At 37.6% G+C, this 27,663-nt stretch overlaps 1 protein-coding gene across 2 annotated transcripts in view; it reads left to right on the forward strand.

The window, feature by feature from the left end:
- The window catches only part of CDKL2 (cyclin dependent kinase like 2), a 34,247-nt gene that overhangs the window by 3,065 nt on the left and 3,519 nt on the right, over window positions 1-27,663 (forward strand). Inside the window, exons 3-12 of one of the 2 annotated variants that reach the window (XM_057546211.1) lie at window positions 5,709-5,903; window positions 8,965-9,143; window positions 10,587-10,699; window positions 11,887-12,026; window positions 14,242-14,330; window positions 16,165-16,300; window positions 17,330-17,628; window positions 18,229-18,322; window positions 22,111-22,234; window positions 22,464-22,570. In XM_057546211.1, coding sequence (XP_057402194.1) covers window positions 5,709-5,903; window positions 8,965-9,143; window positions 10,587-10,699; window positions 11,887-12,026; window positions 14,242-14,330; window positions 16,165-16,300; window positions 17,330-17,628; window positions 18,229-18,322; window positions 22,111-22,234; window positions 22,464-22,570 — 1,476 coding nt within the window. Of the gene's footprint in view, window positions 1-5,708; window positions 5,904-8,964; window positions 9,144-10,586; window positions 10,700-11,886; window positions 12,027-14,241; window positions 14,331-16,164; window positions 16,301-17,329; window positions 17,629-18,228; window positions 18,323-20,702; window positions 20,773-22,110; window positions 22,235-22,463; window positions 22,571-27,663 lie in introns of those variants that run through there. The other variant, XM_057546212.1, reaches the window with a different exon arrangement.

Below are 27,663 nucleotides of genomic sequence, written 5' to 3' on the forward strand. Positions count from 1 at the left end.
GTTGCTTCTCTCTTATCTGCCTATCTATCTATCTATCTACCAATAACTGTGTTGGGGGTCTCTAAGACCACCCCAAGGTTTGATGATTCACTAGGACTCACAGCACTCAGCAAACAGTTGTACTCTTGGCTATGATTTATTATGGAGAAAAGATATAAAGGAAAATCAGCAAAGGGAAAAGGCACATGGGGTGAATTCCAGAGGAAACCTGTCACTTTTCTTCCAGTGGATTAACACAGGATGCACTTATTTCCTCCAGCAATCAGTTATGACAACACGTGTGAAATATTGTCCACCAAGGAAATTCATTAGAGACTCAGTGCCCAGAATTTTCCTGGGGCCTTGTCACAGAGGTACCCCCTGCCTGGCTCATAACAAAATCCCAGACTCTCAGAAGAAATGCAGGTATTCAGCATAAACCATGTTGTTTGCACAGTGAGCCACTTTATCAGTTCTGGAAATGAAGGAACACTTCTGAAATCCAAGTACCCAGGTAGCGAACAAGGGCTCATTTTGCAATCCAACTTTCTAGGGATAAAAGTCTCAGACCTGCTATATTAACTCCCTCCCGCCACCAACCCCCCATCAGTCTAACCTGAAGTTTATCAATTTTATTTATCTTTAGAAAGAACCAATGTTTGGCTTTCTTGATCTTCCCTGTTGTGTATTTCTTTTCTATTTCATTAATTTTTGTTCTTTTGTATTTCATACCTTCTACTTATTTTGGGTTTATTTTACAGTTCTTTTTCCTAAACTTCTGAGTTATGTGCTTCTTTAATTTCTAGGTTGTTTTTTCTCATATATGCATTTAAGGTTATAACTTTCCTTCTAAGAACAGCTTGGTATGTATCCTAGAAATTTTGATCAGCAGTTCAAAATATTTTCTCATTTTCCTTAATTGCCAAACGTGGAAAATTTCTAGGTTTTTCTCCTTGGTTATTTACTTTTGACCCAGTTGCCCTGTGATCTGAGTATATGCTATGTAAGATTTTATTCCTTCGAATAAATACCTAATATTTATCCTTTCCACTATTTATCAATTATTCCTGAGTTTCTTTATTTTTTTTAAAAAATTATTTATTTATTTATTTTTGGCTGCGTTGGGTCTTTGTTGCTGCGCGCGGGCTTTTCTCTAGTTGCGGCGAGCGGGGGCTACTCTTCCTTGTGGTGCACGGGCCTCTCATTGCGGTGGCTTCTCTTGTTGCAGAGCATGGACTCTAGGCCCACGGGCTTCAGTAGTTGTGGCTTGTGGGCTCTAGAGCGCAGGCTCAGTAGTTGTGGCGCACGGGCTTAGATGCTCCACAGCATGTGGGATCTTCCCGGAACAGGGCTTGAACCCGTGTCCACAGCATTGGTAGGTGGATTCTTAACCACCGCGCCACCAGGGAAGCCCCTGCTATATTTTTACATATCCCTTGGATTCCTCTTACCCCTCTTAGGGATTAACTACCTTTACTAGTTACACTGATCTACATTAAATTTTCCCTGTCCTGGTACAGGCACACTACCAGCCCAGGGCCTCCTCAGTAAGTTCAAAGTACTTGCTTAGAGTGTCTTGTTTTCGGTGTTCTTCATTATTGTTTATATTGGATATTGTTTTTGGAAATTTATTTGTAGAAATGTTTTGAGGCTAAGATAGATAAAAGTTATCTTCTTCCAGAGAGGATATTCATTTGCTTCTGCCAGGTGCATGGGGATGCTCCCAGTCTAGTATGTTAATCCAAGTTCAAGGTACAGGTGATGTGAAGCCTGGACTGGTTCATTTCCGTTCATTTTCACTGGGGAAGGTGTAGTCCTTAGGGTCCCAGCTTAAACTGGAGGTGGTTTCTGAAAGACCCCGCCTTTGCAAGGCATTTAGACTTGACTCTTCCTTCCCTCTTAGTCCCAAGAGGACACAAAAATCTAACCTCAGTTCCATATCTGTTACTTCACAGCAAAATCAGCTTTGAGTCCTGAGATTAATTCTCTTTGTTCTCCTGTTATTGATTTTGACCCAGTTCTTCCTCGCTATCTTCTTAGGTCTATTTCTATATGCTTGAGAAGATTTTCAGTCCTTGTTCTCTTCCCTTTTTGGTTTTTGAGCATTCTACTCAGATATCCTCTAGCTCAGAGATTCTTTCATCAGCTGTGTCCAGTCTACCAATAAGCCAATCAAAGGCATTCTTATTTTGTTACCGTGCTTTTGTTTTTTAAATTTTTTTTATTTTTTAATTTTTATTTAAAAAATAAATAACCTGGCTGCACCAGGTCTTAGTTGAGGCACGAGAGCTCTTAGTTGCGGCATGCGGGCTCCTTAGTTGCGGCATGCAGGATCTAGTTCCCTGACCAGAGATCGAACCCGGGCCGCCTGCATTGGGAGTGCAGAGTCTTAACCACTGGACTGCTAGGGAAGTCCCTGTTTTTTGTTTTTTTAATCTCCAGCATTTCTTTTGATTATTTATTAGGATTTCCATCTCTCTGCTTACATCGCCCATCTGTTCTTGCATGCTGTCTACTTTACCCATTAGAGCCCTAAGCAAATTAATCATAGTTATTTTACATTCTTGGTCTGATAATTCCTACATCCCTGCCACGTCTGCTTCTGATGATTTTTCTGTGTCTTCAAATCGTGGTTTTTGTCTTTTGGTACGCCTTGTAATTTTTTTCTTCAGAGCTGGGCATGATGTACCAGGTAAAAGGAAGTGCTGTAAATAGGCTTTTAGTAATGTGGTGGTGAGGTTGGGGGAAGGGAAGTGTTCTGTAGTGCCATGATTAGGTCTCAGTCTTTCAGTGAGCCTATGCCGCTAGCCTGTGAACTTTACAAGTGTTCTTCAGGTTTTTTCTCCCCTCCTTAGGTGGGATAAGATGGCTACAGTAGGCTGGAGTTGGCTATCTCCCTTCCTCAGCTGGTTGGGCTCTGCTTAACTAGTTCCCCCCAAGGGCAGGCCTTGTTAAGGACAGAGTGCGGTGGCATATTTCCAAATGGTTCCTTTTTTCCTCTCCCTGTGAAAGCTGAAGGAGATTCTTCTCCGAAATTTACCATCGGAACTTGGCTGAGCTCCTAGAAATAACATCTTACAGTGTTGTGTGGATTCCCCTGAAGTTTTTAACTCTCGGGCTTGGCCGCATTGAGCTTCCGATAACTTATCCATTGCAGTTCAGGTTTTCCTACCTTGGCATTGGTTCCCACAGAGCTGTGCCCTTGTGAGTCTCTGTTCCAGTAAGCAGAGACTCCCTGTGTTTGCTGGTTTGTCTCTCCAATCTTGGAGCCGGTGGTTTGCCCTACATCCTGTCATCTCTTATGAATCCAAAAAGAGTTGTGGATTTTTTAGTCTACTCAGTTTTTTACTTGTTAGGGTGGAGTGGAGACTTCCAAGCTCCTTACATGTAGAACAGGAAACCGGAAGTCTACATACCTTTTATTATTTTATTATGTTTTAATTTTTTGGCTGCGAGGCTTGCAGAATCTTAGTTCCTCGACCAGGGATTGAACCTGGGCCCTCAACAGTGAAAGTGTGGAGTCCTAACCACTGGACTGCCAGGGAATTCTCTACATACCTATTAAAATTTAAGTTTACTAGAAGTTTGTGTGTGTGTGTGTGTACTTATAATAAAAAACCAAGTGAAACAATAAGCCATTAGACTAAGGTGGCGCTAATGCCTTGGCACCCTATGTAAACAAATCAAAGGAAACCTAAGCCAGACCCAATTCCTGTAAATGCTCAAGGTTAAGACATTGTAAGTTAAGCACAACCAGTCACAAACAGTCAACTAGGCTTTCCCAAGTAAAGCAACCACTTAAGCTGGAACCAATCAAATAATTTACTTGCTTTGCTTCCATGTCTGCTCTATAAAAGCCTTTCCCTTAGCTTCTTTTTTTTCTTTTTAAAATAAATTTATTTATTTATTTATTTTTGGCTGTGTTGGGTCTTCATTGCTGCGCATGGGCTTTCTCTAGTTGTGGCGAGCGGGGGCTACTCTTCGTTGTGGCAGGCAGGCTTCTCATTGCGGTGGCTTCTCTTGTTGCAGAGCATGGGCTCTAGGTACGCGGGCTTCAGTTGTTGCAGAGCGAGGGCTCAGTAGTTGTGGCTCGCAGGCTCTAGAGTGCAGGCTCAGTAGTGGTGGCACAGGGGCTTAGTTGCTCTGCGGCCTGTGGGATCTTCCTGGACCAGGGCTCTAACCTGTGTACCCTGCATTGGCAGGCGGATTCTTAACCACTGTACCACCAGGGAAACCCTTTCCCTTAGCTTCTACCAGTAGAATGTTCCTAACCTCTTTCAGTATCGTGCTGCCCAGTTTAAATCAACGTTTGCTCAAATAAACTCTTGTCAATTTTAGCGTGTTTATCTTTTAACACACTGATGCAAATTTTATTTATCTACTTATTTTAATTTTTGAAAAGGTAACATATGAATATGCTATAAAATTAAAATGCATTTCCCTGCCACCTTTGTGTACCAGCTATTTAGTTATACCTTCCATAAGCAACTGTATCCATCAGAGGAATTCTGGTGTGTGTACATATATCAAATGGCAGCATATTCTACACACTGACCTGCATCTTGCCTTTTTTCCACTTAATGTAGCTTAGTGATTATTGCATACCCGTGGACATAAAACTGCCTTGTTCTTTTTAACTGCTGCATTTTATTTCATTGTATGGATATGCGTTAATTCGTTAATATATTTGGAAAGTGCTTTGTGATCCAACCTGGAATCTTTTGTTTTAATAGCTAAGTTTAGCCCATTTATAGTTATGATGTAACATAAGTTTGGTCTTAGTTTTCCTTTTTTTCCCCTCTAGAGTCAGCATGGCTTAGTGGTTAAGAATAAGAAATCTAAAAAAAAAAAAAAAAAACAATAAGAAATCTAAATATTTTGTACACAAGTCAGCTGCAGGTCTGGGTGTGTTTATAAGGCAGATGTTCTGTACATGAAGAAGGAACTAAACAAAACTGAAATGTTTTCAGGAAAAGACGAGGCTACAATTCCTGGGTTCTAATTCTCCTCTACCAGTTATTGCTGTGTGACCTTGAACAAGTTACTTAACCTCTATGTGCTTTAGTTTCCTCATCTGTAAAACAGGATAATAATTGCAACTATTTTATAGGGTTTTTGTCCATAAGGTAATGGAACATAGTAAGCATTATGTAGGGGTTAGTTATTATTATTTATAATATTATGTATTTTATTACTACTTTAAAAATATTTTTCTATATAGTCTACTTTTAAAAGAAATTTATTTTTGGCTGTGTTGGGTCTTTGTTGCTGAGCGCAGGCTTTTTCTAGTTGTGGCGAGTGGAGGCTACTCTTCGTTGCGGTGCACAGGCTTCTCATTGCAGTGGCTTCTCTTGTTGTGGAGCATGGGCTCTAGGCACGCAGGCTTCAGTAGCTGTGACACAAGGGGTCAGTAGTTGTGGCTTGCGGGCTCTAGAGCGCAGGCTCAGTAGTTGTGGCGCATGGGCTTAGTTGCTCCGCGGCATGTGGGATCTTCCTGGACCAGGGCTCGAACCTGTGTCCGCTGCATTGGCAGGTGGATTCTTAACCACTGCGCCACCAGGGAAGCCCTTTTGACTCTAATTTAAAAACCAAAATATAGTTTCACAATTTATACCGTTTATGCATTTTATTTACATGTTTTTCTCATGCTAAGATCTCTTTTAGACTGTGACTAATTACTAGTAATTTGATCTTGTAAAAACTATTTTGTATTTTTCTTTTTATAACAGCAACTGAGGCATGAAAATCTCGTGAATCTGTTGGAAGTGTGTAAGAAAAAAAAGCGATGGTACCTAGTCTTTGAATTTGTTGACCATACAGTTCTTGATGACTTGGAGCTCTTTCCAAATGGACTAGACTACCAGCTAGCTCAGAAGTATTTGTTTCAGATTATCAGTGGCATTGGATTTTGTCACAGTCACAATGTAAGTGTTTAGTTTAAACAATTATTTAAAAAGTTGAAAAGTTAGAAGAGTGTACAATGGACACCCATATACCTACCGCTGAATTCTATACTTGTGAACACTTTGCTATATTTGTTTTATGACGTAGTTATATATCTGTTCATCTATTTATCTACTTATTAATCTGTCTTATTTATGCATTTTTTAAGCCTTTATTTTTATTTTTTTAATTTTTTTTAAAATAAATTTATTTATTTATATATTTTTGACTGTGTTGGTTCTTCGTTTCTGTGCGAGGGCTTTCTCCAGTTGTGGCGAGCGGGGGCCACTCTTCATCGCGGTGCGTGGGCCTCTCACTGTTGCAGCCTCTCATTGCGGAGCACAGGCTCCAGACGTGCACGCTCAGTAGTTGTGGCCCACAGGCTTAGTTGCTCCACAGCATGTGGGATCTTTCCGGACCAGGGCTCGAACCCGTGTCTCCTGCATCGGCAGGCAGACGCTCAACCACTGCACCACCAGGGAAGCCCTTATTTATGCATTTTTTAAAGTAAGTTGCAGACTTCAACTCTAAATACTTCAGCTCTGCATGTCATTAACTAGAGTTTGCAGATTTTTTTTTTTTTGAGGTAACATTTACTGAGTGAAATGCACAAACTTTAAGTAATGAGTTTTGGCAGATACATACACCTAAGAATCCATTTATTTGTTAGTTCAGATTCTCTTGCCTAGTTGTGAAATATGAAAATCCCTGCTATTACTCTGTTGTCTATCACAACAATTTTATATCCTTTGAGAATCATATAAAAGAAATTCTAGGGGACTTCCCTGGTGACGCAGTGGTTAAGAATCCACCTGCCAATGCAGGGGGCACAGGTTCAAGCCCTGGTCCGGGAAGATCCCACATGCCGGGAAGCAACTAAGCCCGTGCGCCACAACTACTGAGCCTGCGCTCTAGAGCCCGCGAGCCACAACTACTGAAGCCTGCGCTCTAGAGCCTGTGCTCCGCAACAAGAGAAGCCACCGCAATGAGAAACCCGCGCACCACAACGAAGAGTAGCCCCCGCTCGCCACAACTAGAGAAAGCCTGTGCACAGCAACGAAGACCCAACGCAGCCAAAACTAACTAACTAAATTAATTAATTAAAAAAAAGAAAAGCAGTTCTAGGTAAAATGACACAAAGTATAAAATGAATAACTAACACATTGATTCTGCCAGTTTTACAAAATATTTTAAGTGACATTTTTTGTGTGATTATAAAAGTAACAAATGCTAATGGTAGATGTGGGGCTGGCCCTGTGACCTTTACCATGGATGTCTAGGATGTAATAGAAATTGGTAGCTTATGCAAAATGCTCAGCAATGCCAATTAGGATGCTGGTCCTCTGAGTTTACAATAAATATATTTTTTAAAATTTCAAAATGCAGTTTACTTATATTAGAGAACTAGGCCTAATAATTTGTTTTGCCCAGCTCTAGAATTTTTAACATTGTCTCCCAGTGTCCTGTTTTCTCCTTCCATAGTCTCTCTTTTAGAAATCATAACCAACTGACCTTGTTTTAGCCTCTTTACATTTATAATTGCTTGATGAGTGCCTCCACTTGGGTACTCAGAAATCCACTTAAAAGCCTATATGGCTAAAACTAAACTACTAATTATTCTTAATCAAACCTAACTTTTTCCAGACTTTTGTATTTTTGGTAATGGACCCACTGTTCTTTTAGATTCCCAGGTTTAAGTAAAATATCTGAGATTACTTCCTAAATTCTGTTGATTCTTTTTTTTTTTATTCCTCTTTTTTTTATTGTGGTAAAATATACATAAATAATATTTATTTTAACCATTTATAAATATGCAGTTCAGTGGCATTAAGTACAGTCACAGTGTTGTGTAACCATCACCACTGTCTATAACCAAAACTTTTTCATCATCCTCAACAAAAACTCTGTAACCATCAAACAGTAACAACCCCATTTTCCCTCCCACCAGCCCTTAGTAACCTCTATTCTATTTTCTGTCTCTGTGAATTTGCCTATTCTAGGTACCTTGTGTAAGTGGAATATACAATGTTTGTCCTTCTATGTCTGGCTTATTTCACTAAACATAATGTTTTCAAGGTTCATCCATGTTATAGCATGTAACAAAATGCCATTCCTTCTTTGGTTTAATAAATGCCATTGTGTGTATATGCCATATTTTGTTATTCATCGGTTGATTGACACTTGGGTTGTTTCCACCTTGTAGCTATTGTGAATCATGCTGCTATGATCATTGGTGTACAAATATTTGTTCAAATCCCTGCTTTCATTTCTTTTAGATGTGCAGTGTAGGTTGTAGCAGAGTTGTTGGATCATGATTTAAAATATTTCTAGACTGTACCTCTTCCTTTCCATTCCTTTGAGCCCCAGACTAGTTTAGGCCCTTATCACCTCCTAGTTGTCCCACTGCTGTTCTCCCCACTTCTAGTCCCCCTCTCTGCTTTACCTTGTTCATGGCCAACATCTTCTTTAAACACCCTGTTGGTCATGTCACTTCCATGGGTTCCCATGGCCCTGACACAAGCTCAGACTTCCCAGGGTGGCAGTTGAGGCATAACCTAGTACATAACCTCTACTCCAGAAAAAACATTTCCCCAGCATCTCCTGATCTATTCCCATCTTCACTCTTTTGCTCTTTTTGTTACCCTCACTTGGGTTGCCCTTTCATTTCTACATTTATCCAGGTCACACTAGTGTTAAAGACCTGTCTTAGAGCCCACCCTTTTCCACAGAAATTTTCCCTGACCAGCCCCGTCTTCAATGACAGCCTTACTCTCTTAGTCTTGAGAGCAGTCCTTATCAGAGCAATTGATTTGGTAATTAATAATATATATTTCATCCAATATCTTTGATCGTTTAAATAAAATTTTAAGCATAAATGTTCTTTTTTTCCCAACTAGGTCCCAGGTTCTTTAAAGCCAGGAACAGTTTTATAGGCTTTTATTTGTACTTACTATAGTGCCCTGCATATGACAGGTGCTCAAAAGTAATTAGTTTGCTTAACTTGATGTGCCAATATATGTCATACTCTGCTTTTTGTCTTAGATCATACACAGAGATATAAAGCCAGAGAATATATTAATCTCCCAGTCTGGTGTTGTCAAGTTATGTGATTTTGGATTTGCACGGACACTGGCAGCTCCTGGGGAGGTTTATACTGATTATGTGGCAACCCGATGGTACAGAGCTCCAGAACTATTGGTTGGTGATGTCAAGTATGGCAAGTAAGACATCAGCAAGGTGGGCGGTGGGGAGGGCAGATTTAACTCTCTTTTCTTGATAAAATGGAACATGTTTTTTTTTTTTTTTTGAAGTTGAACATGTTTTCATGTGTTTATTGGCCATTTGTACATTTTGTTTGGAGAAATGTCTATTCAACTCCATTACCCATTTCTTTTTTTTTTTTTTTTAATCAGTCATCAATTTTATACACATCAGTGTATACCTGTCAATCCCAATCGCCCAATTCAGCACACCACCATCCCCACCCCACCGCGGTTTTCCCCCCTTGGTGTCCATACGTTTGTTCTCTACATCTGTGTCTCAACTTCTGCCCTGCAAACCGGTTCATCTGTACCATGTTTCTAGGTTCCACATGAACATGTTTTTAGTATGATGAAAGATCCCTCTAACACTGAATGGAAGTTTTCAGTTTAGAGAACTTTATAAAGTTATTTGTAAACATTTTTGGTGCTTCCCCTTTAAACATTCTTGTGAAACAAGTTGGCGTGAGTATAATTATTTTAAAGGTAGGGAAATCAAGGTAAGTGGTCTGTTTTTAATAGTAAGTTAGAAAGAGGTATATTTATCACTTGTAAAGAGAGGTAACATTGACCGGGTAAGTCTGACACTTGCAGTGAGGCAAAGTAGCGTGGGCAAGGGTGAGGGTAGAAACGGAACTGTGTGAATAGTTTTAAAAACATAAATCGTCTTCATAAATGAATTCTTCAAAGAGGAAGGGATTGGAAGTTTTACTGATTTTGATAGAAATCATTCTATTTTTTTGCAATTTCTCTGTTTTCAGAGTACACGTCATTTAATATTTTCTTAATTACTCTGAGCTCTCATTTTACCGCCATACTGTCACTTTTGTACCATGTTATAATTCCACTATGGCCTTAAGCAATTTCAAGGTAGTTGTCTCTATGGTAATGATGCCGGAATATTCTTTAAGTTTTTGTGACCGATTTTTTTTTTTTTTTTTTGTGACCGATTTTTAAGACAGTTTCTCTATTTCTCCCTATTAGCTTTCAGTTCTCCATGTTGTTTGTGTTCACAACATCCGTCTCCTTCTGGTATGCTGTTTTCAGCGTATAGTGGGATAGACTGATGAACCTTGTCAAAATCATGTGTGAACAAAAAATGAATAGCCACTGAATGGAAACCCAAAAGGCTTATTTTCAGAATAAAGTATACTTAACAACTGTTTTGACTCTTCGGAGGTCTTTTCCCTCATGTCACATGATTGAAGTTTCTGGAAATTTGATTTATGTAAAATTGGAAGTTAGTACTTTAAGTTTATAGGAAAATGTATTTTGTGGAGTAATTTAAGGCTTACTACTACTTTTTTCAGTACCAAGAATACCAAATAGTAATATGCAGAACAGATTCAGTCATAGTAAACATATTAGGATACCAGGTTTTACACCACATTGCTTTTCTTTCAGGGCTGTTGATGTGTGGGCCATTGGCTGTCTGGTAACTGAAATGCTCATGGGGGAACCCCTTTTTCCTGGAGATTCTGATATCGATCAGCTATATCATATTATGGTGTGTTTGGGTAAGATTATACACCTGCATTTTAAATTTTAGTGATTTTTTTCCCTGTGTTTTTGTTGGTTTATATTTATTTTACAAGCTGTTGGTACATTAAAGATGACACGTGTTTTGAATGGTTGTAGAGAGCAAGTAGGAAAACCTCATCTATCTCTCTCTTTATATATATTCATTCATTCAGTCATTCTCAGTCTGGCTTTTGTCTATCTGACATATGGTTCTAATCATGCTCTCACCTGCCCTCCTGCCAACTCCCCCCCTAAAGAAAAGAGCAAACATTGTGCATTCTGTCTGCACTTTTGCATTCAATAAATCACATGTAGAGAGAATACAAATGATCATATTATCTTTGGGTCAACAAGCATTTGGTGTTATATGACTATTACCCTCATTCTCATCTTCAAACTGAGAGACACAGGGACTTCCAAAGTAATTTAATCTTGCTGCAGTTCTGACTTTTGTTGCTAGTGCTTTGGACAGAATTTCAAAGCTAGACTATCAAAGTCATCTTACATTTGTTGAAATATCAACTTTCTGTTGGGTGATGGAGTTTGTAAAATGGAAATAATGGGTAATTACTTGAGGGTTATTTAACTCTTAGATTTTAGTTTCCAGGTTAGAAGTTCAATAAACAATACAATGGTTTCTTATTGCAGAATTTTCATATGTATTTTATATTAGGTTAGGTATTAAAGTTGAGAGAAAAGATAAAAGTGATCAAATCAGCCCTTAGATACAGATACACTGGGCAAAAATTAAATTCTCAAAGGGTGGAACTTATTTATCTAGATTAGATTCTCACCATATGACTGTTAATATTTTCATCTTTGGTCAGCACTTAATGCTTTGTAGTTAGAAATGCAGTGCTGGTACTTATATCTAAGAAATTATACAATGTTCTTTACCTGTGCTTTTCCTATGCTCCCTTGCGTCTTCAGTTCTATGTATAGTAGCGTGTGAACTTTTCTGAATGAGTATGTTGAGATAAGAATGTTAATTTCTTTCGTGTTGACATATGTCAAAGCCACCTAAAGACTGCCAGGCGCCACCACAATAAGAGCACTGTTGTGTTCATTGGTTTCGCATGCGGAGAGAGTCCCCGCTCTACCAGCTGTGTTACCCTCATCTCTACTCCACACCACCTGTCCCATGATGCGTAATGACAGAGATGTGTACCATTCTCACTGCCAGGTAATCTCATTCCAAGACATCAGGAGCTGTTTTATAAAAATCCTGTGTTTGCTGGAGTAAGGTTGCCCGAAATCAAAGAAACGGTTCCTCTTGAAAGACGCTATCCCAGGCTCCCTGAAGTTGTGATAGATTTAGCAAAGGTAATCGTACTTTTTCTTTGCGCTTTCTGACAGGGAATTTACATTATGGAGATATGAATTTTTCTTCTTTTTTGCTTGTCCAGTTGATCTTTCAGGACAACAGTTTCCTCCGATGATTTAAATTTTTGTACATTAAGAGTTTTATTTGGTGGGCGTGAGGATGGAGGGACTTCAGAGATACAGACCTGAAAATTTTGCTTGTTTTAAGAAACCATTTCATATTATCTGGCAAGTCTTAAGTGTGAAAACATTCTCATAATGAGATGTTTTTAATGTTTAACATTTAAAATGCAAGCCTTGCGTAAGTGGAAAAGAGAAGAAAAATAGGGTAAGAAAATAAAAAGAAGGGTAGAGAAGCAGGAAAATATTAAAGTGTAAGGCATAGGCTCATGGCCTGTAGTGTATTGTTAAAAAGGGACTTTTGCTTAACCACTAGATTCACTGAAGCTAATTTTTAAATGATCATCACCTTTGCCTTGTATTTGATTGAGGAAGATATTAGGGAGATTCTCACTGGATCAAACTGTCTCTAAAAGTGGACCTTTTGGAATTATTAGCTCAAAAATTTCTTATTAGTTAGGATTGTCCTAAAGTGTTGATAAACTAAGTATCTCTAAAAGAGCAGGGTCACATAACATTTACCCAAGATATTTTTTGCTTTTTTACTTCTTTGAATAACTCATTAAAAAAAAGCTTAGTGGGCTTCCCTGGTGGCGCAGTGGTTGAGAATCTGCCTGCTAATGCAGGAGACACGGGTTCGAGCCCTGGTCTGGGAAGATCCCACATGCCACGGAGCAGCTGGGCCCGTGAGCCACAGCTGCTGAGCCTGCGCGTCTGGAGCCTGTGCCCCGCAACGGGAGGGGCCGCGATAGTGAAAGGCCCGCGCACCGCGATGAAGAGCGGTCCCCGCACCGCGATGAAGAGTGGCCCCCACTTGCCGCAACTAGAGAAAGCCCTCGCACGAACCGAAGACCCAGCAAAGCCAAAAATAAATAAATAAATAAAATAAATTAAAAAAAAAGCTTAGTAAGCTTATAACTAATTATAACAAGTTCTTAGAATAATACATTGTTACTTTTCTACATAGTCTAACAGATACAAATATTTTTCATTGAGACAAGCTTTATGATCTGTCTGTGAAGAGATTTAAAGGGAATAAAGGTAAAACAATATTGTCCAACTCATGTCCCTTATGGTAGAATCATATAACTTTTTAAACATTTTATTATAGGAAATTTCAAACATAGAAAAGAAAGTAGAAAAAACAGTGGTGTAATGAACCCTCTCGAGCTAGTCATTAGCTACAACAATTAACAGTATTTGGAAAATATTTCATCTATCCTGTCCACTCAGCAACTTTTTTTGGGGGGGAGTATTTTGAAGCAAATTCCAGATATTATATTATTTCACTTATAAATGGCTTAATTATTTGTAGAATTTTCTTATTCATTTAAAGCTACTTATTGAGTCCCTTCTATTCTTACTGGCTGAGTGGTTCCAATGAATCAGAACAAGATATAATAAAATGAAAGAAGAAAGAACATAGATAAAATAAAATGATCTATGTCAAGTATCTAGCACAGTAATAGCACAGAGTAGGTTCTTTCCCTTCCATTCTGTAAGTACTTTAAATTTTAAACATTCACAAAAATTCTTTAATATCATAAAATGTCTAATCAGTGCTCAAAATTTCATTAATTTTCTCATAATTTCTTTATATAGTTTGAATTAGGATCCACATGAAGACTAGAGTTTGCAATTAGTTGATATGTCTTTTAAGATTCTTAATTTACAAGCTCTTCTTCATCTCTTTGTTTTTTGTTTAAACCTTGCCATTTATCTGTTAAAGAAAATAGGTTGTTTGTCCCTTAGAATTTTCCACATAGTGTGGTTTAATATGTTCCTTTGTGTCCTGTATTTTGTATAAACTCACAGCAGAGCTAGAGCTTGATCAGAGTCAGGTTGATTTTTTGGCAAGACTACTTCATAAGAGGTTTGTATATTTCTGTCCAGAGACACTGAATGTCTGGTGTTCTTTCTTTTTGTGATATTAACAATCATTGGTAGTCATTGTCTAGATTTGTGCTTTATTCTTTATCATTTATTATAGATGTTTAAAATTCATTGACTGTGAAAAGGAATTTTCTATATTTAGAAATGTAAACGTAGGCAGTTTTTCTTTGATATGAACTGTATGTATTCCTTGGTTTCCCAGAAATGCTTACATATTGACCCAGACAAAAGGCCCTTCTGTGCTGAGCTCCTGCACCATGATTTCTTTCATATGGATGGATTTGCTGAGAGGTACAGTACTGTGTTTTCTAGGTCCTATCAACCTAGAGTTAAAGTAAGGTCCCCATAACAGTACATAACAGTAACAAACAGTATTTCTCTTATTACTCTACCCACCTACTATTACAGGAGCTCAAATATTTACCACCCTACCTCCATTCACCCTTAGCAATAATGCATTCCTAAGAGCGGTCCCCTGCATTCAGTAAATTAGGGCTCTTGGTTTTCACAAAGCAGTCCCTTCATGCTTTCTTTCTGTCTCCCCTGGTGACATCTACCACTCAGGTCACTGATTTCTGTGTTGCTACCAGCTGTGTGATGCCATCATCTTGGGTGCTGATGCATTTGCAAAGGCGCCATCTCCTGTTGCCGCTGAACTCATACCACACCCAGTCCTATGACACTGCTGACGCTGCTGATGTGCTGGAGACCTTGGTGTGCCAGACCTGTAGGTGCCAGAGCGGCTGGCATGGTCTCCTGTGCTGTTCCAGCTGCTGGCGTCAGTGCAGCTGACAAAACAGAAAGTAGTGAGATGAGTGGCAATGACATTGCTTTATATTTTTGCAAATCTATTTACTATCTAGCTGCATAAAAGATAGCTGGGTTCTCATATTTGCTTCTGCATTCGATTAGTTGTGATATGTTGTTTTGGTTGAAATAAATGCAGAAACTCTGGCCTCACACAAATATGTAGTTGGAAAATGGAAGAGTATTTTAATAGCCCTTTTAGATTACTGTGGGTATTCTTCTTTGATTCTATACCAGAACTGACAGTGGTAGTTTCTTTAACGTTGCTTGCATTGTGGAATCTGAAACCGTATCAATGAACTTCTTATCCCATTACATTAAAATCCACTTATCTAACTTGCACTTTGAATTGACCTCTTACCCATGCATGCTTCTGTAGCATGATGCATTAGTCATTTGGAAAATATTGTTTTGCTAAGTTATGCAGAGCTTTAAAATGTTGACATTTCATTATACAATATCAAAAAGTCGTATTCTCTCTCATCAGAAAAGTCTTTAGTATTAGGAATCTGCTAAGTTCATGGTAGTGGAGACAAGTTGAACAGGATTCTAATTTTGCATAAAAATTTGAATTTTATCATTGATGCAAATATTATCAGTTGTTTTCCTTGAGGTAACAATCTCCTTTGTTCATTTTTTAAAAAGAAAATATCTGCTGAATACCCCAAGCCTGAATAATAATAATAATTTTTTTTTCTGTCAGTCTTTCAGGTAATAATGTTGTCCCATGAAAAAAGTGGCTAGTTTAGCTTGTATCTCAACCAGTTACACAAGTGCTTTTCTTCAGACAACCATTGCACTTTGATTTGTAGCAGAGGTACTTTATGCGTATTCCTATTTTGTCACACAGAATGGGGAAAAAGATATGTTCAAGGGGTTAGATTTAATTAAATAAGTATATATATTTTTTACTGCTCCATCAGGGACATTCTTAAACAAAACTGCCCCCCACCTTTTAACCTGAGAATGTGTGGCTAGGAAGGATACAATAACTGCTAGTAAAGTTTGGTGCCACTGCTTCAATTCTTGGTAAGGCACCTGCAATTTTACCCCCCATTGCTTTTTATACCATCAGTGCAAATGTCAACATGGTGAAAAAGAAGTCGCCTTCGTAATAAGATAAGAGCTTTGACCTCGTGAACCTCCTGAAATGTTCTCAGGGATTCCCAGTTCTGCAGACTACCTCATTTCATGTTTTGAATAACACAGTTGAGTTTAATACTCAGTTTTAAAAAATAAATATCTTGAAAACCATTTTTTTTCTTGATTTATCTGTCTCATACAATCTTATTTTATTGACAAATGTATTTTTATGTAGGTTTTCTCAGGAACTGCAGTTAAAAGTACAGAAAGATGCCAGAAACATTTCTTTATCTAAAAAACCCCAAAACAGAAAGAAGGAAAAGGAAAAAGATGATTCCTTGGGTGAAGAGAGAAAAACACTTGTGGTACAGGTAAATTTCCATGTTTTAATGTGTATTAAATTTTAAATTTAATATATCCTTAAATTGGGGGGTGGGGGGCAGGGAATAATGAAGATCTTAAAAGTTTCCTGAGTGGCTAACAAGTTAACTTTTAGCTTATTTGTAAAAATGTATCTTTTCTGTAGACATTACCTGTTTAAAAAAAATCTTAGCATATCATGTACTGAGTGCCTACTGTATGCCAGTCTGTGCAATAGGGCTTGTCAGGAAATCACACGCATCCAAGAGCATTTAGACACATGTGTGCACACCCACATGCAAACACATGGACACAAACACATGCACACACCATTTTTTTGCCTTAAATGATAGGAGAGAAAAATATAATTTTTAGAATTTTATATAAAGTAGAGCATTTAAAAATTGAGATTTGGGTACTCAATTTATTTGAAGTTTACTTTTCTTGGTAATTTCTCCAGAATCTATTCTTGGTAAGATAATTCAAATCTACCACCAACCCACTCCCATTTTCTCAAGTGAACCCAAAGAAGAAAGAGTCCTCAATTCTGTGTTCCCTGACTCTAAATATGAGAACAAAAGCGAGCATGCTTGAGTCCTCTTCCATTGTTTTCCACTGAAATATAAATGTGGTATGTGTGTATATCATTAAATCTGATACATATATATATATATATATATATATATATATATATATATCTCAGAGCTAGTGTGAGTCTCATTTTCATTTGAAATAGATGTCTGACTGAGAATCCCGGGTTTAATTATAATTCCACAGGTAGAATAAGAAAAACTAGAGCACAAGAAGATGATATCTAGGACTTCCCTGGCAGTCCAGTGGTTAAGACTTCCAATGCAGGGGGCCCTGGTTTGATCTCTGGTCAGGGAACTAAGATCCCACATGCTGCACGGCGCAGCCAAAAAATTTTTTTAAAAAAGGTGATATCTCTGGAATTCTGCTTTCGTTGATAAGTACTTTATAGGAAAAGGTGATTTTTCGTTCTCCTCAGATCATTAATGTTATTAACATTTTTGTAACAGGATACAAATGCTGATCCCAAAATTAAGGCTTCTAAAGCATTTAAAATAAAAGGATCAAAAATGGATGGAGAAAAAGTTGAAAAAGTCAGTCGAGCTTCAAATGCCAGCTGTCTCAGTGACAATGGGATGAGCCTCATCAAAACAGTGCCTTCAACAAGCCTCCGAGATTTCAGCAATGGCAGCATGGGCCACGCAAGAAATCCAGGCATGGCAATTCCTCCACTTACGTACAACCTTTCTGCAGTGGCTCCCACTATTAATTCTGGAGTGGGAACTATCTCCAGAGCTCAGAGTTACAGGTATGAATTAGGAAAATAAGAACAAAATGTTGTCTAGGGAAAGGACATCTTTACAAATTGCAAATATTTATCAATTCAGCCACATGTATTATTACTCTCAGGTTTCTGAATCCTTTTCATTCTTGTCAGGTTACTGTTTCAAAAGACTTCTTGGCTGATGTGATAAAAATTATTAGCATTTGATCAAAACATTTACCTGAGTCCTAAGAAAATAGGGGTGTATTGTTTAAAGTGAAGAGAATCTATAGCTATTTAGTCTAATAACACAAAAGGGGTTTGTCATTATAAAAGAGATAATTGGTTTTGAGCATCTGCTGCCGCATGGCATGGCTGTGGGCATTTAATTGTACGAAGAAGCTCCTGTTGGGAATTTCGCGGAAAGGAAGGTAATTTATTGGCATTGAAGGCTGGGTGGGAGGCATGAGGGTAGTGGTAAAGGACAGAATGTTTCACCAGATCTATGAGCATTGTATATTTAAGAATAGGCATTAAATTCTGATTAAACTGCATGTCACTTGGTATTGGGTCTTTTGATTTTGTGCTTGAAAAAAATAATTACTGCTGGGTCTAACGCGAATTTTTTTGTTGCTTTTGTTACAGAGTGGATGAGAAAACCAAGAAGTATTGTATTCCATTTGTTAAACCAAATAAACATTCTCCAGCAGGAGTTTATAATATTAATGTGACCACATCGGTAAGTGAACTATTTCAGAGGCAGAAGAGCAAACATTAGTCATTTCTAGACTTTCATTAATAGTAAATATAATAGTGAAGAACTGAGAGTTTTATTGGGAGACGTATCATAAAGTGGAAACTTAATTATGGATATATCATCCCAGCATGTCAAAATCATAAATGTGAAAGACAAGTTTAAGTTTCATAAGTTCAGAAATTTAAATATAAGATGTTATTATTATATAGAATGGATAAACAACAAGATCCTGCTGTGTAGCACAGGGAACTATATTCAATATCCTGAGATAATGGAAAAGAATATAAAAAAGATACATATATATGTATAACTGAATCACTTTGCTGTACAGCAGAAATGAACCCAACATTGTAAATCAACTATACTTCAATAAAAAAAAGATGTTATTATTAAAATGACATCTGTTTTAATTTTTTCAGTAATGGTAAAGTTTCTTAACCTAATGCTTGGTGATCAGTTCTTTTTTAGAGTAGATGAGAAGATAAGTTGTCTTGTCTCACCCACACCAGGTTTCTGGTGGAAATATTCTATTTATTCATTTAATAAATATTGATTATCTATTATGTTTAAGTCACTGAAGAAGAATAAGTCAGTATTTCTCTTCAGGAATCTCGTGGTTTAGTAGAGAATCAACAAATTAAAACAGTGTCAGATTGCAGTAGTAGAAGCATGTCAAGATTCAGAGGTCTTCTGAAGGTTCAGAGGAGCATTCTTATGCTGAACACAGCTGCCAGAATGCTTCTTTTTAAAGTTAAGTTGAATCTTCGTCGTTCTTCCACTCAAAACCCTCCACTGGCTTCTCATCTCTGAGTAAAGACCAAAGTGCTTTTAGGGCCTATGAGTCCCTGAGTGACTCACTCCCTCATCCCTCTATCCCACCCCTGGCTACTCTCATTTTTGATCACTCCATTCCAACCACATTGATTTCCTTGTTCTTCTTGGAACATGGCAAGACATGCTCCCACATATGGGTTTTTGTACTTGCTATTTCCTCTGTTTTAGAACATTCTTTCCCCAGATAATCCAAAGAATTTGCTTTTTCTCCTCCTTGGCTTACATGAAACCTTATTGTGAGGTCTTCCCAAATATTTTAACTCATTTTGTCTCCTATTATTCTCTCCCCTCCCCTTGCTTAATTTTTTTTTTCCGTTGCCTTACCCGGCATCCTTTATTCTCTTATTTATATATTGTCTGTCTCTCCCTCCCCCTGCCTACCACCCCAAATGTAAACTTCCAAGGAAGGATTTGTGCTTGGTTTGTTTTCCTCACTGCTCTGCCCCACACCTAGAACAGTGTCTAACGCATTGAAGCTGCTTAAGAAATGTGGTGAATAGATTTTTCTGCCAGGGAAGGGGAGGTATGGATGTATTCCCAAAAGAGTATTTTTCTCACAAGTTTCCCTTCTCTACCTCTCCCATTATCCTCAGAGCTGAAAAATATAGCCTTCTTTTCATATCTCTCATGATTGCAATTGTTTTTCTTTTAACTATTCTTAGCCTATAATTTCTGTACCCATAATACTTTCCTTTTTGATATACCCTACTCATTTATTTGTGGATATTTTTGTGTTTTACATTCCTGGTCTGCTTTGGAAGATTATTTTGATCGGCAAGGCTTTTTAAAGTAGCTGGCTCAATACCGTTTTGCTGGAGTTGATATTAGCCTTCTTTCAGGCATTGCATAATCAATGCTGGCTGATCATTTTAGATCTCATTTCTGTTTATCCTTCTTTGGAATAGGCAATCAAGAAAGGAGGTAAAGATTAGTGGGGAGAAGACCCACTGGAGTCTTTTCTTAATGAAAATTAACAGAGGAAGAACTAAGGCTAAACTTTCTTCAACTTCTAGGTTGAACATCAATAGCCTTCTCCCGTGCTTTATGCCCTGATTCTGAGATGTGAATATATATATTATTATAATCATCTCTTATGTATTTTATGTGTCACTTTTTTTTTTTTTGGTAAATTTATTTATTTATTTTTTTTAGCTATGTTGGGTCTTCATTGCTGTGCGTGGGCTTCCCATTGCGGTGGCTTCTCTTGTTGCGGAGCACGGGCTCTAGGCACGTGGGCTTCAGCAGTTGTGGCACATGGGCTCAGTAGTTGTGGCTTGCAGACTCTAGAGCGCAGGCTCAGTAGCTGTGGCACACAGGCTTTGTTGCTCTGCAGCATGTGGGATCGTCCCGGACCAGGGCTCGAACCCGTGTCCCCTGCATTGGCAGCCAGATTCTTAACAACTGCACCACCAGGGAAGTCCATGTGTTACTTTTTGAGTATATAAATCTAGTAGTTTGGACTCATTATTTTATTTTATTGTTTTATACTTACAGATAGTTTTTTTAAACTAATTATTTTATTTTACAGCTGATTTGAACCTTGAGCCTTAGCACTCATTCTATTAAAAGAGCAAATAGAGGGGGCTTCCCTGGTGGCACAGTGGTTGAGAATCCGCCTGCCAATGCAGGGGACACGGGTTCGAGCCCTGGTCCGGGAAGATCCCACATGCCGCGAAGTAATTAATCCCGTGTGCCACACTACTGAGCCTGTGCTCTACAGCCCATGAGCCACAACTACTGAGCCCATGTGCCACAACTGCTGAAACCCACGTGCCTAGAGCCCGTGCTCCGCAACAAGAGAAGCCACCGCAATGGGAAGCCCACGCACTGCAACGAAGAGTAGCCCCAGCTCTCTGCAACTAAAGAAAGCCCGCGTGCAGCAACGAAGACCCAATGCAGCCAAAAATAAATAAATTTATTTTAAAAAAAAAGGAGCAAATAGAAACAGCCAAAAGAAAGACACTCAAAAGCTCACTACAGTACTTTTGAAGACTTTCTGGGAGGCAGAGTAGTATAATTCACAGAATATTAAACTCGAGGTATCTGGAATCTCAGTGGCTTAACACTGTCATTATACTCTGTGTGTGTATATTTCGGTATACATACATATATGTGAATATACATGGACATACATAGGATTTCATTATCTATATGTGGTTTCTTTCCTTTTAGTAAATCATATAATCTCTCTGTGTATCATCTGTTTTGAAAATGTGGAAAAGAATGTAGAGTTTCTGTGATTCTCAAATGAAACAGATTGGGAAAATGTCAAATTCATAAAGGTGCAGAGTTGCAGTGCTACTGTGCTGTTCTTCTCTTTATTATTTTTCCAGACTTTATCAAATATGAAGTAATAGTGCTTAGAAAGATTAGGAATATAATTGAAGTTATAATTTTATACTTAATAAACTGTATTTCTAGGAAAATAATATTTGCTGACAGTAAGGAGCAAGACAAGGACAGATGTAAAAAAATGAGTAACAAGATTATTATTGGGAAAGTGAAAAATGTGCTAGGAGATGTGATATACGTGACAAGGTGAACTATTCAAAATTCATGTCGCAACAGCAACTATGCTGAAAAGCCCAGCAAGTGTCATAAGACCTGACCTTGCTGGCCTGAAAGACCAGGACACTGATGCCCATCTTTTAACCTTGTACTGCTTGCCAGGACTTACACTGAAGGTTGGTGGAGGGAGTAGGAGAAACTCATAGCAACCAACCAATCTGCTTGTTAGTAATTTTAATAGATTTAAAGAGGAAGAGGTTTGAAATAACTGGATGAAATTGTTTTGTATGTTATTAGTGTTCTTCAAATTTTGTATTATTCTAGCTTTTCAATTCTATAAATTTTAGGATATGAACATAGTAGTTATGAAAGGGGGCAAGCTTACCTGGAAGCTAATTCATTTGTGTTAACCGTTCTGATGATATTAGGTTGCTAGTGAAAAGAGTCTACTTCAGGCAAATAAGAAAAGAAGGGAATACTCAAAGAGAGATGTCCGTTTGCCTGAACTAAACTATAATCATCTGCCTGAACTAAAAGCCTTGGAAGGCATCGGTATGTTTGTAACGCTTTTACTTTTTCAGCCCTTTTGTTTACATTATTTAAAATGTATGTTAAATAAACTAATAGAATATTAAAAATTTATAGTAACTTTACGTATTTAAGTATGTGAAAATGTACAGACTTATGTACAATAAGTACATACCAAGGGACAGATACTGAATGTGAAGAACTAACAAAAACGTCTGATTTTCTCACTGTGTTTATGGTTATTTTTATCTAGCTCGAAATTCCAGGCTAATAAAGAAGGAGAACAAAAATCTTTCAGAATCTCGAATTCCTTCTCTGGTCGCTATTGACTTGCACACCTTCAATACTGCATTACATCAGGTATAGAAATACTCTCTGTAGGACGCATGGAACTCGGGTCTCTCTCATATTTCCTTTTAAAGTGTCCTATGGAGAGTTTGCTCTTAAGAATTGGGCAGGTTTATTAGTGGGATCTATAAAATTTTGCTTGTTAAATTTTGTTTCATGGTTCATTGCATTGAGTACCCTTATTACATATATATTTACATAAACATTTCCCAGCTTACAGTGATCAATTTTTTATAGATTAAAAAATTGTGTGTGTGTGTGTGTGTGTGTGTGTGTGTGTGTGTGTGTGTGTAGCCCAGCTATCGCTTTAATATAACTATAGGCTTTATGGTAGTTTATGATATTTCACTGCATTAATACCAAAGTTATTACCTTTCAAAGAGTGACACTCTGGAATAGTTTTTATTCTCTTAAAATGTATTCTCCATTTGACACTTTTCCCCGGGGGCAATCCATTCCATCCTTGCTAAAGATTTTCTATTCCATATAGTCTTTTTCTATAATTCCTCTTTTCTCTTCAGAATATTTATGTTTCTGCTACTTTCATGTCAACAACAGTCATATCACTAAGAAAACTGGCAAACTTTTTAATCTCCTGAGCCATCCATAACTAACTACAAACTTGGGATATGAATCATCGAACTTGCCCTTTCCTTCTTCAAGCAGATTTTCACCTTTGCTTGATGCTAGGCAACTTTTGTTTTGGAATTCTCCATCCTCATGGTTTAAGTATTTCCATTTCATAGACAGCCCCTGTGTGTAGCCTCCTTCTCTATGCCGATGCTTTTTCCTACTGTTACTCTTTAAATTATTTTATAGAGCTCTGCAAACAAGGGGAATGATATTGTTGAGGATAACAAATGGCAGAGGCAGTTACCCAGTGATTCTGAAAACAACATTTACAGACTGCTGCTGCTTTTGCCTTATCTCTTGCCAGCAATTTCGGGGACAACATCATCAAAGCTAAACAAACTCCTGTTGTGTGAAGATGAATCACTGCCACAGATTTTACATTGAGGGACTACAGAGTCTCAGGAAATTCCTGTATACTTCTCAACTTAAATATGGATTTTAAAGCTGCAGAATTTTCCACTTGCTCTCTGTGAGCACACTATTATTCAAATCGCTTTTCAGGGTTGACATAGCTCAATCTAGTTTCATGCAATGGAAGAAAGGCTTTGGCTGCCTTCCCACTTCTTCAATATTTTTATTTCTTGTTCGGAACTAATCCTTTTATATTTATAAACTGGTTCTGCGCTTTTACTCTCAGTTTATTTGTTAAATTTCCGTTTGCATTTAAAATAAAGAAGAAAGTAGGTGTAGTGAAAAACACAAATTAACAGCAATGTAACACGAGCTTACGTGTGGAAAATCTGAGTGGAAAGAGAACAGGAGACTGAAAGCAAAAGGCCCGCTGGCAGAGGCCGTGACCTGCCTTGCGGTCTTACTTTATGGTATTCATCTATGCACTGAACTACATTTTGTTTCTGTACCTAACACAAACATTTTCACATTTATAAAACTCTATTATGTACCTCTGGAACAATCTGTAAGATAGATTTTGTAAGTAAAATATTACTTAATCCATGGAATCTGTCTCCACTCCCTCACGCCCTACATGCTTACACGTCTTATGTACTTACAGACATAGCTTCAGATGTTTTCCTCTAAGCACTGTTTTCTTCATCCCACAGATTTCGGTATGTTGTATTTTCATTATCATTCCATTCAAACATTAAAACATTTTTCCTTGTAATTTCTTCTTTAACCCAGTAATTATTTAGAAATGTGTTGTTTAATAGTTAGATATTTGGGTGTTCCTTAGATATTTTATTATTAATTTGTAATTTAGTTCCATATGGTCAGAGAATATACTCTGTATGATTTTGATTTTTTTAGATTCACTGAGATGTGTTTTATGGCCCAGCACGTGGTCTATCTTGGTGAATGAACCTTGTTCTCTTGAAAATAATGTATATTCTTTACTTGTTGGATATAGTGTTCTATAAATGTGAAATCCAATTAAGGTTGATAGTGTTGTTTAGACATTCTATATCCTTGATGATTTTTTTGTTTAGTTCCATCAGTTCCTGAAAGAGTGCTGTCAAAATCTTTTACTATGATTGTGGAATTGTCTATTTTTCTCTTACATCTGTCTATTTTTGCTTCATGTATTTTAAATCTGTCTTATTAGATACATACACATTTATACTTGCTTTGTCTTCCTGATACATTGTCCCTTTTATCATTATGAAATGTCTCTTTCTCTCATGGTGCTCTGTGCCTTGAAGTCTATTTTCTCTGAGATTAAAGTAGTCACTCCAACCTACTTCTACTTATTTGTTTCCATAGTATATCTTTCTACTTTCATTTACTTTCAACCCATCTGGTTTTATATTTAAAGTGTTTTCTTTTGCCAACAGCATATAAATTAGGGTCTTCCCTTGGTAGCTATTCTCTCAATTCTGATTCTTTTAATTGGAATGTCTGTTTGTTTTCTATTTCTGCTAACAAATTACTACCAATTTAAAACAATCTCCATTTATTATAGGTTCCATAGGTCAGAAGTCCAGGCACAGCTGCTGCTCTCCTTAAGAGTCTCATGGGCTGAAACCAAGATGTCAGCAGGGCTGCATTTCCTTCTGGAGGCTCGGGGCTGGGGGGGGTGGGGGATGGGTATCCGTTTCCAGGCTCATTCAAGTTGTTGTCAGCATCTAGTTCCATGTGGTTGTAGGACTGAGGTCCCTCTTTCCCTGCTGGCTGGCGCCTGGGAGTTGTTCTCATTCTCAGCTTCTTGAGGCCACTCACATTCCTTGGCTCCTGGCCTAATTCCATGATCCTCAAAGCCAGCAACAGTGGTTGAACCTTTCTTTCTCCTTGACTCTCTCTTATGTCCCCTTCTGCCTCATCTTTCTGACATTCTTCCCATTTTAAGGGCACATGTGATTTCTTGGGCCCACCAGGATAATCTCCGTATCTTAGGGTCAGCTGATTAGTAGCATTAATTGCGTGTGAAAAGTCTCTTCACAGCAACAGCTAAATTAGTTTGATTGACTAGCCAGGGACAGGAATCTTAGTGGAATATCTTTAGAATCCTGCTTACCACTAAATATTTAGGCCATTAACATTAATGTGATTATTTATATGTTTGGATCTAGCTCTATCTTTTTATTAGTTGTTTTTTGTTCCTCTGTTTTCCCTTTCCAGGCTTCTTTTGTATTTGAATATTTTTAGTATTGGCTTTTGGGAGATACCTCTTTGCATTATGTTTTAGTGACTTCTCTAGGGAATTACAGTATACATAACTAATCTTTCATAGTCTACTTAGAGTAAATATTGTACCACTTATAAAATGTAGAAACCTTGCAAATGTATTTCCTTTCCTCCCACCTGAACTTTATGTTACAGTTTGCATTTGTATTTTGTTCACATACATTGAAAACCTCACTATACTATGTTATACTTTTTGCTTTGAATAGTCATAAGTATTTTATGAGAAGAAAGTAGTTTTCTATGTTTACCTAGCTACTTACTGTGTCTGTTGTTCTTCGTTCTTAAAGATTACAGCTTTATTTTCTGGTATTATTTTCCTTCAATCTGAAAGACCTCCTTTAGTGTTTCTTGCAGAGCAGGTCTGATGGTGACAAACTCTTTTAGTTTTCTTTCATTTGGGAATGACATTATTTTGCCTTCTTTCCTGAAATATATTTTCACTGGATATAGAATTTGAGTTGGTAGGTTTAAAAAATTTCTTTTTCTCTCAGGACTATAAAGGTATTATTTATCTGTCTTCTGATCTCTATGATTTCTGGTGGGAAATTCTCAGGTATTTGAATTGTTACCCTGTAAGTAATGTTTCATTTTTCTCTAGCTGCTTTCAGGATCTAATCTTTACCTTTTGTGTTCATTAGTTTGAATATGATATGTCTAGGCATAGTTTTCTCTGAGTGGATCCTTTTGGAGTTTGCTAAGCTTCTTGAATCTGTAAATTTATCTCTATTACCAAATTTGGGAAGTTTTTGGTCACTATTTCTTCAAACATTTTTTTCCTTCCTAATTTCTTTCTCTTCTAACTTCTGAAGTTCTAATGAATGACATATATGTTAGACCTTTTGGTAGGTATTTCCTCACAGGTTCCTGAGACTGTTCACTTTCTTCAATCTTTTTTCTCTCTATTTTTCAGACTGAGTAATTTCTATTGATCTGTCCTCAAGTTCTTTGACTACTTTGTCATTTCCATTCTGCTATTAATTTTAAAATTTCAGGTAATGTATTTTTTTGTGTATGTGTGTTTGTTCTAAAATATCCACTTAGTTCCTTTTTAGAAATTCTATTTCTCTACTAAGAATTCCTGTCCCTTCATTCATTTCAAGTATGTATAAATTTCCAGCATCTGGGCCACCTCAGGATTGCCTTTATTATTATTGCCTTTTGACTGCCTTTTCCCTTGAGAATGAATCACACTTTCCTGGATATTTTTATGTCCAGGAGTTTTGAATTGCATCTCGGATATTGTAAACCTTGTATTGTATAGTCTCTGGGTCTTGTTATAATCTTCAGGAGAATGTTGAAATTTTTATTTTAGTAAGCAGTCACCCAAGTTTTGTTTACACTGTAAATTCTGCCTTATCTTCTGTGAGAGGTGGTTTAAATCTCAGTTCTCTAAGTCTTTGTCATCCTAGTTTGCATCTGTCCTACACTTGTGTAGTTCAGGGCTTAGTTGGAGGCTTGTACAAGTGATTCAAATCTCATTCACTTCTCTAAATTGAATTTAGAGAATTGCTATGCTGTTTGGAGCTATCCCATGCATGCATACTTCAGGAACTGGACTGAGACTTCTGTGGGTTTATACATAGAATTAGAGGGTCCCCTTCTCTAGTTCTCTTCCCTCCGGAGTCCCCCCCCCCCATACTTTTTGCCCTGCAGGGACCCCTTTTTCTGGTTTCTCTGACTATAAAGATGGGATTCCTTTCAGACTTTTAGCTTCTTGCACTTCTTTACGACTCTGAGACTAGGGCTTGCCCCTTGGGCAAAGTCACAGAAGTGAAAAACAAACAAAATTGGAAACCTACCCCCTTGTGAAGGGATACATCTCCAAGTTTTGC

The sequence above is a fragment of the Balaenoptera acutorostrata genome, chromosome 5 (assembly GCF_949987535.1).
Source record: "Balaenoptera acutorostrata chromosome 5, mBalAcu1.1, whole genome shotgun sequence".
NCBI lineage: Eukaryota > Metazoa > Chordata > Mammalia > Artiodactyla > Balaenopteridae > Balaenoptera > Balaenoptera acutorostrata.